This window comes from Triturus cristatus, chromosome 1_2 (genome assembly GCF_964204655.1).
Source record: "Triturus cristatus chromosome 1_2, aTriCri1.1, whole genome shotgun sequence".
Taxonomy (NCBI): domain Eukaryota; kingdom Metazoa; phylum Chordata; class Amphibia; order Caudata; family Salamandridae; genus Triturus; species Triturus cristatus.
This window is the reverse complement of record NC_140580.1, coordinates 863,025,246-863,038,330: the sequence shown is the minus strand read 5'-3', so window position 1 is coordinate 863,038,330 and position 13,085 is coordinate 863,025,246. Positions and strand designations below refer to the sequence as shown.

The 13,085-nt window shown below is 40.9% G+C and overlaps 1 protein-coding gene across 2 annotated transcripts in view; it reads right to left on the bottom strand.

Moving 5' to 3' along the window:
• Positions 1 to 13,085, bottom strand: part of MEGF6 (multiple EGF like domains 6) — a 1,140,767-nt gene that overhangs the window by 140,623 nt on the left and 987,059 nt on the right. For both annotated transcript variants that reach the window (XM_085609125.1, XM_085609129.1), the window contains 2 exons: positions 11,194 to 11,358; positions 7,727 to 7,858 (listed from right to left, as the gene is read on the bottom strand). In XM_085609125.1, coding sequence (XP_085465251.1) covers positions 7,727 to 7,858; positions 11,194 to 11,358 — 297 coding nt within the window. The remainder of the gene's footprint in view (positions 1 to 7,726; positions 7,859 to 11,193; positions 11,359 to 13,085) is intronic.

Here is a 13,085-nt window from a genome sequence, read left to right as displayed (position 1 = left end):
GCGGGGACAGAGCGCGCACAACTTCATTTTGTCCAAGCCTCTGGAAAAGAAGTTTCCTTACTCCGAAACGCGTAAGGCATCACGGACATTTGAACTGCTTTAAAGATCAACTTGCAGGCCTTTGTTCATACCAATAAAGGTTTGGAACCTATCCCGGCATCTGAGTGCTTCCTGCCGATCGGGCAAGTTCTGAGCATGATATATATATATATATATATATATATATATATATATATATATATATATATATATTGCAGCAGGATTCCTTTTGGAAATATTCCACACGCACTCACGGGTTTTGCAATTAAATTGCTCTCATTTATTTTACAGCAATGTTACCGAGTATACAATAATCTGTTGGATAATGCAAAAATGTCACTCAATGGACTATAGGAAGCTAATAGGGTATTATTATTGTAGTTACAATAGACATTATTGGTTATAAAATAGAATGTGACCTATTATTGGTAAATTATTGAAACATAGAGGATGTAAAATTATGGCCCACTGGAGGGCATGATATGATAGAATAGAGCATAAAAACGGGGGTACATCTAAGGCCCAAAAAATAAGGGTATAAACCGTTAAATGTGTAATCAATGGCCCACTAGAGGGCGGAACCCCTGTGAGCAAAACATCCAAAAAACGAAAATGGAAATGGAATATTCCTTTCGGGTTAGGAAAAATGAAATAGGTTACAATATACACAGAAAAAATAATGGAGTGAGTCACTATTGTTAATGAGTTAATTGAAATACATGGATTGAATTTGAATTGTACTGTATTTCAACTTTGAAATCACATCATGTTTGTTTAAATTATAAGTCTCACTGTTTGAAAAAATACACCAAAAAAAAGTGCACTACAATAACCAGAATGCTAGGCGCCAAGACACCAGGAAGTGATGCAATGTAAATTTGTTTTTAAATAATGGTGCCGACATTGGCTCTGGTTACCCGTGAAAAAGGTCTGAGGAGAGACTGAAACGCGTAGGGTTTGTTGTCGGTAACATTGCTGTAAAATAAATGAGAACAATTTAATTGCAAAATCCGTGAGTGCGTGTGGAATATTTCCGAAAGGAATACTGCTGCAATTTAATGAAGGCTGGGCTCGGCCGTGTTCACAGCGTACCATCTCAGAGCGCCGTTGTTTGGGAAAGTGAGCCGGTTGGAGGAGATATATATATATATATATATATATATATATATATATATATATATATATATTTTCATTTCCCATTCACCGTCAAGGTCACCGCTGTCTCGCAGTGGGTGCCGCGACCAGCGAGGACGGTCTCGTTAAATATTTCATCAACAAACTTTGCCGGGCACTCTGGTGCTGCTTGTTAATTCATTTATTGGAGCTTGCAAATAATGGATCGACAAATGTGTTTCAGCCTCCTGGCCTTCCTCAATGTCGATTCATTTCTCTACCAGTTACGATTTATCATGTAACAAGAACACCATTGATTGGACAGTTGACTCATCATGAAAATAAATAACAGACTCTAGATAGTACTCTCGTACAAAACTAGGTAAGCGCCGCAGCCATTTTGTAACGTCATAATTCGACTTGCAGTAACATGAATAATACATATGAAACGTCTAATATTTTAATATTGTTTTGCCCTGAATGGGCCTACCATCTTCAATGGTCTTTTAACTTGCGTCATTGCGTCCATGGCAATGTGTCATATTTACACAAGTAATTTGGTTAATCCTGCCCTGGGTGGGCCATTTTATGTCTGTACTGCTGCATTACTTAATGTTTGGAGGGGAGTGAGGCACAAAATAATTTGATCAATAACTCAATTTCATGTATAATAATTGCCTGAACATTATTTTTTGACTGTGTCATTTCAACCTATTTCATTTTTCAAATTCAAATGAGGAGAGATTCCATCGTTCTTATCATCAACTGTACACTTTTTTAACCAATTTCATATTAATCAGTATATCTAGTGTAAGATCAAGATTAAGATGCCTGTTACGAACTTCTTTACAAATTCATTTAGCCTCCATGAGACCGTAATTCCTCTTCACTGTTTAGGCCCCATGGTGTGCGTGTCCTTATATCCACTACGTAGCGAGATTCTAACTGCCTTAAGGATCTGGCCCTATCGCCCCCTCTTTCCTTGTGTGGGACTTGATCTATACAGAAGAAACTCAACAAATTGCTTCTACTCTCATGTAATTCAGCGAAATGTCTAGATACTGGGTAGGAGGAATCGCGGTTTGTAATTGCTCTGCTGTGTTCCAAGATTCGTTTTTTTACAGGATGGACAGTACTTCCAATGTACTTCTTTTTGCAGGGACACACCAGGCAACATACAACAAAATCAGAGTTGCAATTCAGCAATGTATTGATCTTTCTTTTCTCATTTTTACCTGGTACCTCAATTTATTTTACTTTCCTGCTGTTCCTGCCTGCCTTGCACTTGCTGCATGAAAAGAAGCCCACTATTTCCGATTTAATTCGATTTTTCTCCATATTGTGGCTATGTACTAATAGATGCTTTATGGATAGACGTCTCCTATATGTGATATCGGGTCTTGCAGGTAACTCTTTTCCCAAGATGGTATCAGTTTTTAAGAGCCCCAGAGCTTATGAATAAGCCTACAGATTTTACCAGAATCCTCCTTATAATTTAATATCAGCCTGGTTACATTTTGTTGAACTTTAACTTTGTTTGTGGGGCTAACAGTTTCTTTCTGTCTTTCTGTTGGACTTTATGCCTGGCTTTTCACAGGGTATGATTTGAATAACCTCTTTTACTGAACCTCTCACATGCTTCCCTGTCTGCTTCCTTGAAGTCCCTGTCTATGGTGCAGTTACGTTTTAATCGCAACAGTTCACCATAAGGGATACTTTGTATGAATTTTCGTGGATGTTGGCTTCGTGCATGCAAGACTGCATTGCCTGCAGTGGGCTTTCTATACAGTCTAGTGCATTTGTTTACCATCCCTCACGAAGACCAACAAATCCATGAAAGGTACTTCAGTTTTACTTAATTGACTTATAAATCGCAGATTAAAATCGTTATTAAGTACTGCAATGTATCGCTATGCTTCCTCCTGGGTGCCCCACCAGATAATAATAAGATAATCTATATATCTGGCTGAAAGATATATAAACTCCAATTTCCAGTTTCCTTTTCCATAACCAGACACCGACACAGCAGGCTGGTATGATTTTCGCACTCTTTATTTCTCGCTGTTACGAGTTCCGGCAGTATCTCCTGCCTTGCTCACACACTGAGCGCCATTGTTACCTGTGTTTTGTCAGGTGCAGCCAATCACATGGTTCAATAGCCTCAGGTAGGGCCATGAGGAGGCAGTGAGCTGGGCAGTACACTGTCTGTGTCCATGGGTTAAGTGGGCACCATTGCCCCTACTGAGAAACTGCTGGGTTCACTCTCAGGGCTGGATGGGTTTGCAGTAAAGGGTGCCTCAGCCAAAGCTGCAAAAGGAATGGTAAAACTGTTGTGGTTGGTGAAGCGGGCAGAAAGGCCCAGTGAACGAACAGTAGCCCTGCTCACCTTAAGTGCTTGCGAGAGGAATCAGCTTTCTCCCTGAACAGGCATTTCACAGCAAGGAGAATATTCATTAATGAGGAATGGATGGCGCCTGAGAACCCAGTCGATTGCAGCTGTGCATGGCAGTGAATGGCAACACTGGTGACTATAGTGCGCTCAATGGAATCAGTGGTGTCCAAGGAACAACGAATCATGAACCTCACAGCATCTTGGATCGCCTCAGAAAAGAAAGGTCGAAGGTCTTCCGGCACACCAGGGAGGACTTGTGTCACCTAACTCCAAAGGGCATGTGAGTATCATCCCAACAAACACCTGCCATTATCAGATCAGAGGGCCAAGCTGGTGGAAAAAAAGACATGTTTGCTGAACGTTTCCACTCTCTTGGATTGCCTGTCAGGAGGAGTGGTGGGAAATGTGTTGGGATTAGAACGGCTGGTGGAAGGCAACACGAAATAGGCTTTCTGCCGAGGGGTGCTATGAAAGAAAAGCCGGGTCACCCGGAGCAGGGCAACGGCGCCTGTCGTAGTGGTCGGTGCAGGTAAGAGTAGTGGGGCGGGGTGGAGGAAGGCAACAGATGACGGAATAGGGAAAATAAAATTTAAAGAAAGAAAAACACTTACTTTGTGCTCGCCGCATTGCTGACTCGGAGATGCGGCAAGAGCAAGGTAAGTGGTTTTATTTATTTTTTGAATTTTATTTTCCCTATTCCGTCGACTTACCCCCGCACCGTCCCTGCCCCACCGCCCTACCACTCTTACCTGCACTGGCTGCGACTGGATGGTGCCTCGCAATTTGTCTACCGACTGGGGGGGATAGGGCAAGGTTTGGCCCAAGCCCCCAATAAAGCATCCAACAGAGCCTCATTGAAGGGGAGAAGGTGCTCGGAGGATGTTTGCCCCGGTTGGAGGACTTCCGTCAAGACATTCGTTTTCACCTACAAGGTAGGGAGCTGACGGTTAGGTACTTCTGCCAATCTATGATTTACCATGGCATAGGAGACAGATGCTTCTGTGGCGGAGCAGGTGGAAAAAAACTTACCTGTCTACGGAAAGGTATCAGGCCAATGGCTTCCTGTAAGTCCTCGCACAAATTTGTCATATTGGTAGAGCTGAGCAAACTCAGCACTCATTATCAGAGTCAGTCCCTAAGAGGGATTGGAGAGAATGTAGTCTTGGCTGAATGTTAAGGAGTAGAATCAGCGCCTTGGGTGGAGTCGGGCACGACATCGTCCTAGGTTGGAGCAGCGTCAAGTTGGCATCAGAAGTGGCAAGTGGGGTTGCGTTTTCAGGCAGGAAAATCAGTATCGGCATCGATGTGCCCAGGGCTGGCGTAGGTAGTGGTGCCGTCAACAGAGTTGGAATAAGAGCAAGAGGAAAGTAAGAGTGGAGGGTCCAGTGACACTGAGGTTGAACCCACCGCGGTATGCTAAGTTGAATGCTTCTGGGTGCCTTGGGACCTGAAGGCGTGTCAAAGGGAGTCGGCAGAGATCCAAATAGCGGGAGCATGGCTAAGCGAAACTATTCGATCTGACGCAGTGTGGCTGAAGGCCCCAGAAACTTGGATTGTGCTGAAACCAGCTACACAGTCGGCTGACCTCGGGAGCAAGATTGAGTGGTGCAGGAGAACGGAATCATGTTTCAACTTCTTGTGGGTTTTAAGATTACCAGAGGAATTGCAAAGAGCTGAAGACTGACCTATGGATCGGCTGTGACAGCTCTGGGAACAGGAACAAGACCGACAGTGAAGTTTGGATGAAGAGGGGGAGTTGGGATTTTCCAGTCCTGGAGTCTTCTTATGCTTTGTGACATAGAGTTTCACCTTTCATTCCGTTATGGCCTTCGGGTTTATCGAGGCGTAGTCTCCACATGATTTGGAGTCATGGCTCGAACCCAGAAACCACAGGCATATCTTATAGGCATCTATCAAGACATTTGTTTGCAACAGTTCCTACAAAGTTTAAAAACGGTCATTGTAAGGGGTGGCATCTCTTGTACACTGTACAAGTTTAGAGAAAAATTCAGTAAACATCACTGGGAGATGAGAGAGAGCCCCAGATCCACTTCAGGAGGCACGGAAAGGAAGGAACTAATGTCAGCACTTGGGAAAGACACCTATATAGGCCCGCACATCATTTCCAGAGAGGAACAGGGTAAATGCAGAGCCACAAGGTGCCACCTTCCAGCGTACCAAGGTACTGCAGAAAGGTTTTTCGGATCCAGTCTCACAGCTGGGGGATATTTAAAAGGTGAGGGATTTGCAGCTAGAAGTCTCTATAAGAACAACATTTTAATATACAGAAAATGAATACTTCACTGATTTCATAGGTAAATTAAATATCATCATTAGCTTATAGAGATATCATATACATATACACATACATATATTTTAGTAGGGTCTGCCCTCATGAATTTGATATACTATGGAACTGAAACAGAGTGCATTCTGGGTTGACCGAATCCTAAATTGACTACTAATAATGAAATGTTTAACTGAAAAAATTATAACAGAATAGGTCAATGATAAGAATAGCGGCAAGGAAGTTTCAGAATGTTCACTAGTATTGACAGTATTGAGAAGCTGGACAGTTTGAAATGTTATTAGCACATGGGTTATTCACACAATGACTATATTTAAGGCTATGTTGGTTTAGCTAATTTGTATTCCCATATCCAATTTGGTAAAATTAAATATTTCTTATATTGAGTCAGGAGCATGTTCAGCTAGACAGAGGTCAAGCTCAAACTCATCAAAGTTCTGGATAGCTGTACAAAAGACCTTCCCTACTACTCAAAGTAGCTGTGATAAAAAAGTATGTTGTAACAATTGAAGGCCAAAAGGTTGAATTCCTGTTATTCCTTCATCTAGTATACTTAGTCCAACAGCTCACTGCCATTGCAAATGAGTTAACATCTATGGTGCAAACCAACACTTAAGGGGAAGAATCCAACCTAATGGGCATTCATTTTCTTTAGAAGTCTCTGGTGTCTTGGATATACAAGGAACTTTTTGCCACTGTTTGTTGCAAACATGTATCCAGGAATCGTGCAACTGGTTGATGGATCAAGCTTAAACACAATATTACTGGTCTATCAGGAGGGCTATTGAGACTTATGCTTTTTTGGTAGCATGAAGATTACAGAAGATAATTTCAAAGTAGTTCCAAAGTGTGGAAGAAGCAAAAATGGGACGTGTTGTAAGAAATGAGGGAAGATGAATGTCATACCATGTTGAGACATGTGACATGCATACCATCAGCTGATTGGGCTTTAGGTATAGTTCTTTAGGAGTCCAATGAAAGAGATATTTAAAGCTATAGAGTAGGAATGAAAATGCAAATAAGTGAAAACAAGTCCTGTCATGAGTTAGAAATAAAGAAGACAGAGAGCGGGAGAAGCTGTACCCAGAGATCCCAAAGAAATAGTTAGCATGCCTTTTCCCTTTATGTTTGCAAACAGGCCCTTCCTCATTGCTCACCTAATCAATAGATTTACCTGAAATATGCAATGCTGGATAGATGGACGGAAGGATGGTTAGTGAGCTTCCGTGTGTTCGCCCTTTTCATTTTCATAAGCTGTCAGGGTGTGTGATCGAGGGACAAGTCCTCCATGGGTGCTGAGGGACAGGCCCATGAACTCTCCGAGCAAGCCCGTCCTACACTTCCACAGCTCTAGGTCTGACTCTAGGCTGTCATGGTGCCTGCTACGGTTTTGTTTTTTTATATAATTACAAACAGTTGCAGTGCTTGCAAGTGCCCTGCACTTACATGTTAGTCCTATGTTAAATACATACAATAAAATAAATGCATTTTAGTTCCATCTGTTCACTGTTGCTGCTTCGTCTACATTTTCACCATACCTACTTCCACTCTGTCGGATTCTCCATCTCTTTTCAAACAGACCACAACCACATCATTTTTATCTTCTGACTGCTGTAAGTACATTCACACACTCCTGGCCTTTTTGCTCACTCCTACGTATTAATTTCCAACCCCGTGCCCCCTCACCTCTTCCAGTCATTTTTACTTCCAGCACACATCCTCTACTGCCAATCTTTCCATTTGCACTTGCATTACACTATTTTTGCTTTGCTTTTCCTAATTCTTGATGGCCTTGTGGTTCTCTGAAGTGTTGAAATGCGACCTTGTGGTGCTATGTGAATGGTGGAAAATGCAAACAAAGGCCTTCTTCTCACTCTGGTTGCATATGATGCCAGTCCAGCCTTCAGGGCAATCACAGCCATCCTCCTCCTCGTTGCAGGTGCCCCCGTTCCGACAGTCCTCACACGATAGTGTGCAGTCATGGCCAAAGGTGGATTCCAAACACACTGAAAGGACATAAAATAAAGACATCCGGTCATAAGCTGTTATTAGAACATTGGCACGTTGAGAGCTCCAATGAAGACAATGAAGTCGCCCTGTATAATGGCTGATATAAGCATTCTGCTCCAACATTTCAATGTTTGTTTTTTGTTTTTCCCTTTGTAACATAGAACATTCTACTCTTCAGAAGTCATACATTTCTAGACCAAAAAGGCAGACCATAAATACTGCACCTGACTCCACGTTTCAACAAATCGAAGTCCCGTGCACTGCAGTTCCTGTACCTGCAATTGTTTAGTACCTCTGTCCAGCAGAAAAATAGTAATACTCCAAATGGAACGGTGCACTGGGAAAAGAGTTCTCAACCAATTTTTCAAGCAATATTTATAAAACGTCCTTTTTAATACTGCTTTTCCTTTTTCCCTCTTCACAAGAAATCCATAAGTATACATACATCATCCAGCCAAAATGCTTCGTTCAAAACATCTCTTTTGAACTTCTTCAGGGCTCATGTATATCGTGTTTATAGATTATTCGCATTTCATTTTGAAAGGACTCATATTTTGTTCCAAAAAATTTAAATGTTGGTGCATGAATTTACTTCCTTCTAGACATGAATCATGTTGGTTCCAGAAGTATTTCACAAAACATAATCCGTCAGTACGGAAACGGGAGTTGTTCACCCATCATAGATACCTTAGCATGTCTTGTGTCCCTCCCCGGGCTTCACTCGGTCAAATGTAACAAAATATGAGTCCTTTCAAAATTAGATGAGAATAATATATAAACACATTATACATGCTCAAAAGAGATGCTCTGAACGAAATGCATTGGTTGGATTATTTATGTATACTTATGGATTTCTTGTGAAAAGAAAAAAGGAAAAAAAGAAAAGGACCTTTTTTATATATTGCTTGAAAAATTATTTGGATGAGAACACTTTTCCCAATGCACCGTTCCATTTGGAGTATTAACATTCTACTCTTTGTGTGTGAAATGTTCTAATAGCCTTATAGCCCTTTTGCCTTTGGCCAACTTGTTGTTAAAGGCCCTCATCCTTTTTATACGCCCATAGGGCCTTTAACAACTCGTATAGCCCTCAACGGTGGGTTATAAGGCTATGCAGTAGCATAGCCAGGCCGTGAAAACAAAATATCAGTCTTTAGAGAAAACTGGAAAACCTTAATAGACCAGTAACTCTGAAATACTGGACCTTACAGACTCATTAGCCTTTCAGGATTCTTCTGATTTCTGAGAAAATGAGTCCACCTCCGCATACAACCAGACGAAAATAAGCAAGCACTTGAAAGCCTCTTAAACTTAAAAGTCATTGAATAAAAAATATGCAATTCACATGTTCTAGTGAAAAATAACAAGATGACGTAATTTTTCCATGACACTGACTGGGAAGTATTATATTTTGCTAAAGTAAATTATTGTTAGAAAGACAGATGTGGCAGTAACATTTGGTTGAAAAACATTTGTTCAAAAGTTGTTTAGAGCAAAGATTAACATACTAATGTATGTGTGATATGAAACACGTCTTTCAGTAACATGTACACATACTATGCCTGGCATCTATGGCAAGCAAAGTGGCACAGATATTCTAGCACTGTTGATGGAAATGCAAATGATCTAGTGAGATTATATCAACACACCATAATAGTAATGCATTTAACATAATATTATATATATATTAAATATATAGATGGAGGGAAGGGGTATCAGTGAGTATATATATATTATTATGTTAAATTCATTAATATTATGGTGTTTTGATATAGTACTTTTCACCATAAAGTAATGTGTAATAACATTTTGTGTTTGGTTGTCAGTAATCACTTGGTTTCAATTGCATTAATCAATCATTTATTTAAAATAAAATTAATAAAAGTACAGTCCAATACAATCCAAAATGTTCAAAGCTCAGTTCTGTGAATAACATTTTCCGCTACGTTACTTAAAGACGTGTTTCATATCACACATTCATTAGTATGTTAATCTTTTCCCTAAAACAACTTTTGAGCAAATGTTTTTCAACTAAATGTTACAATATATATATTTCATGATATATTAAAGCACCCCTGCCTTTTAACACCATTCCATCCATCCCTTGAGTCGTTTTGTTAATTTAAGTATATTTATTCCAAAGGTTGTTCTAAACCTCACCTATACTGGTGGGTTGCACCTTCACTCCTTTTGAATGGGTTCTATAGACCCGCTAATGAGGCTATCAGTATATTTCCATGTTTTACACAGAAACCGTGTCAGGGTGAACCCCAGAGACCCTAAACTAAGGTTTGTGGAACATGTTCTTGAGCTGCCCTTCACAGCTTCTGAGTGGATCCTATGCAGCTACTGAGGTTTTGTTCCTAGATGTGTCTGGATTACACTATCACCACTTCAGGATGGACCCTATAGACCCTGTCTATTCTATTCATAGATTTCCTTTCTTTGCACCGTTACTGTTTCTGAGTGGACCTCATAGACAAACTCCCGATATGCATGTGGCTTCCTTAAATTAGGCCTTTCTCCACCTCTGGGTAAGGAACACAGGCCTTTTACTGAGGTGTTAGTAGATGACCTACAGGGCAGCTGTCCTCATTTTGTGATGATCCCATAAACTGTGGTTTCTATGGATTCCTTACATGGTGCCTCCCCTTTCTTTGGGTGGACATGACAGTCCTATGTACATGTCAGGACCTTTTGCACATCACCCAACTCTTCCCATGTTAGTCATACTACAACCACACAACCAAACATGCCTGTAGTTATGGTCTGTTTTTGGCAATAACATTTAAGTAAGTCTGAATAGCTTAATATTCAGTATGGCTGAGTGAGTTAAATGCTTGGCGGTAACATATAATATGTTATCTTATGTTAACAGAGATTTGTATAGTACTGTATTGCCATTACAATGGCCTTGCAGTGCTGTGAAGTTCTGATAACTTCAGACTTTGGTCGTGAGAATGCATCACAGACTGGAGTCTGTTTTCTGTTTCATATCCGGGTACAACAGGTCACATGTATGAATCAGGACAAGACAGACTCGGCCTCCAACCATTCCAAGATCTGTAAATTGGGCACCACAGAGTACCATTAAATTGGGTAACAGAAACATCTGCTATTTAAAATGTTTAATTGGTGTTAGAAGTTACGTCTAAAATGACTATAGAAAATACCATTTACTATTATAACATTCATTCTTGCCATTTTCCTTAGAGGCAGACATCACCCGTCTTGACTCTACCCCCTTTTTGTTAGTTTATGGAGTAATATGTTCTATTTCTAACACTGTAAACAAAAAAGCACAGCAAATAGAAATATAAGTATTTCTTACCAAATGATTCAACGAGTGTGTGGGCACGCCTAACTTCAGCCTCCTCCTCCTCATCGTAATCGTCATCAAAAAGCTGTGTGAACTCATCATGCAACAGTGTGACTTGGGGAAGGGGGCGAACAAAGGGAAGTCTCCCAGTCAGAGTCTCCAGGGGGTCATCAAGGGCTGAGAAGGAAAAGTTAAAGAGTTAAGGGGCAGTAAATAAACATTCAGAGATTTGAGGGGAATTGAAAATGGTCAAACATCTTGCAAAGACAACACAAGCATAGCAATTTTTAGCAGCAAAATGTTAGACTTGCCAACACTAAAAACATTCTCAGTGTGTGACAGGGGCAGGTAGGGTGGTTCAGGAAGGAGATAGGGCCTTAGGCCTATTTCTGTTTGACTAAACATGGAAAGGCCTATGAAGGGCAGGGCAATGGAGAGGTGGCCTTATGACAAGCACTGCTAGAGAGACCTTCCACCCCAAAAACACAAGCAAAATCTTCTGAGGCTACCATCAATGTCCTGAGAAGGTTGAAAAGCCGATGATGGACATCAGCTGTGCAGAACCTAGATATTATTTTTAGAAACTCAGTGCAGGGATTTCCAGCTCACTTTGTATTCCACCATCTGATATCGGCTGTTCACCATGTCAAAAGATATTATGAACACGCTACATACATTTGGTAAGTCTTTCTGATGGATACTCGACTTAACAGCAGATTTGTCACTTTTGAATATCCACCAGTTGCCAGACTGGATCTGGAGAATTTTTTTGCAGTTGTCCCACATCCTGGTAGATGGTGATGTGCGGCTCTGTGCTGGCTCCACACTGCCCTGGAAATGACTGAGCAGAGCTGCGTATAAGTGCCACTCCTCTTCACTAACGTCAATTCTTTTCTTTACGAGCCTTCGGATGTATCCACAAAAATCTTGTGATAGTGTGAGTCACCAGGTCTAGTTCTTGATGAATGGGTAGCAAATCCACTTTGGACAGAGTAGAGTATCCCAAGAGTAAAATGCTGGGGTCATTGTTATAAAGCATTTTTGCACAAGCTTTTAACATATACCTAACCCACGTCACCCCAGTTTTGTTTCTTGAATAATTGGGAATGGAGCAGGTATGTGGATTTGCCAGGACAGTACCAGTTTTTGGAGCTCTGTCTCACAGTTCCAACACTTTTCTCCAAATCAACGTATCATGGTTTTGAAAGGGTCAGGTGACCATATGACCTGAATTAAGATTTCATTCTTCCTTCTTTTATGGCAATGCTTTCTCGAGGATTGGGAAACCAGACATCTCCTACCCTCATTTGGAAAGGCAGGACAATTGCAGAGCATCAAATGTTCCATTTCACTGCCTGTCAAAGGTTTGTGGTCATGGCAAGTTCTGAATGCATTTGTTAATGCTTTGCACCATGAAACATGCCTCAACAATTTGACAAGCAGGTCACAATTTTAAGTGGAGCTTAAGGTGCGCTAAGGACAGCCACCTCTACATCGAAGCGGGTTTGAGACTGCAGATGTCAATGTATTAAAGTCCTCTGGGAAATTTAGGAGTACGTTAGGAGAATGTCACAGCTAGGCATAGAAAAATCTTTGTAAATCAGGCCCTGGGGTTGAAAGGCTTCAGTTCAGCTAAAATGACACGTCACATAGTGCATGATGAATCTTTTGGGAATAATGTTGCAGTCTGGGGGAGTAAGGTCCTACTTTAAAAGAATATAACAGCACATTTGGAGATCTGCAAACTCCAGCTGGGCATATAAAATAAGAAGGCACTCTAAGAAATATTTTAAGTCAAACAGACAGTTTCATAAAGATAACAGACCAACATGTAGTGCCCACCTATAGGCGGCATACCATCGCTGATGTTTGCCAGAGCAAATTAATACAAAATGACAGGTGGA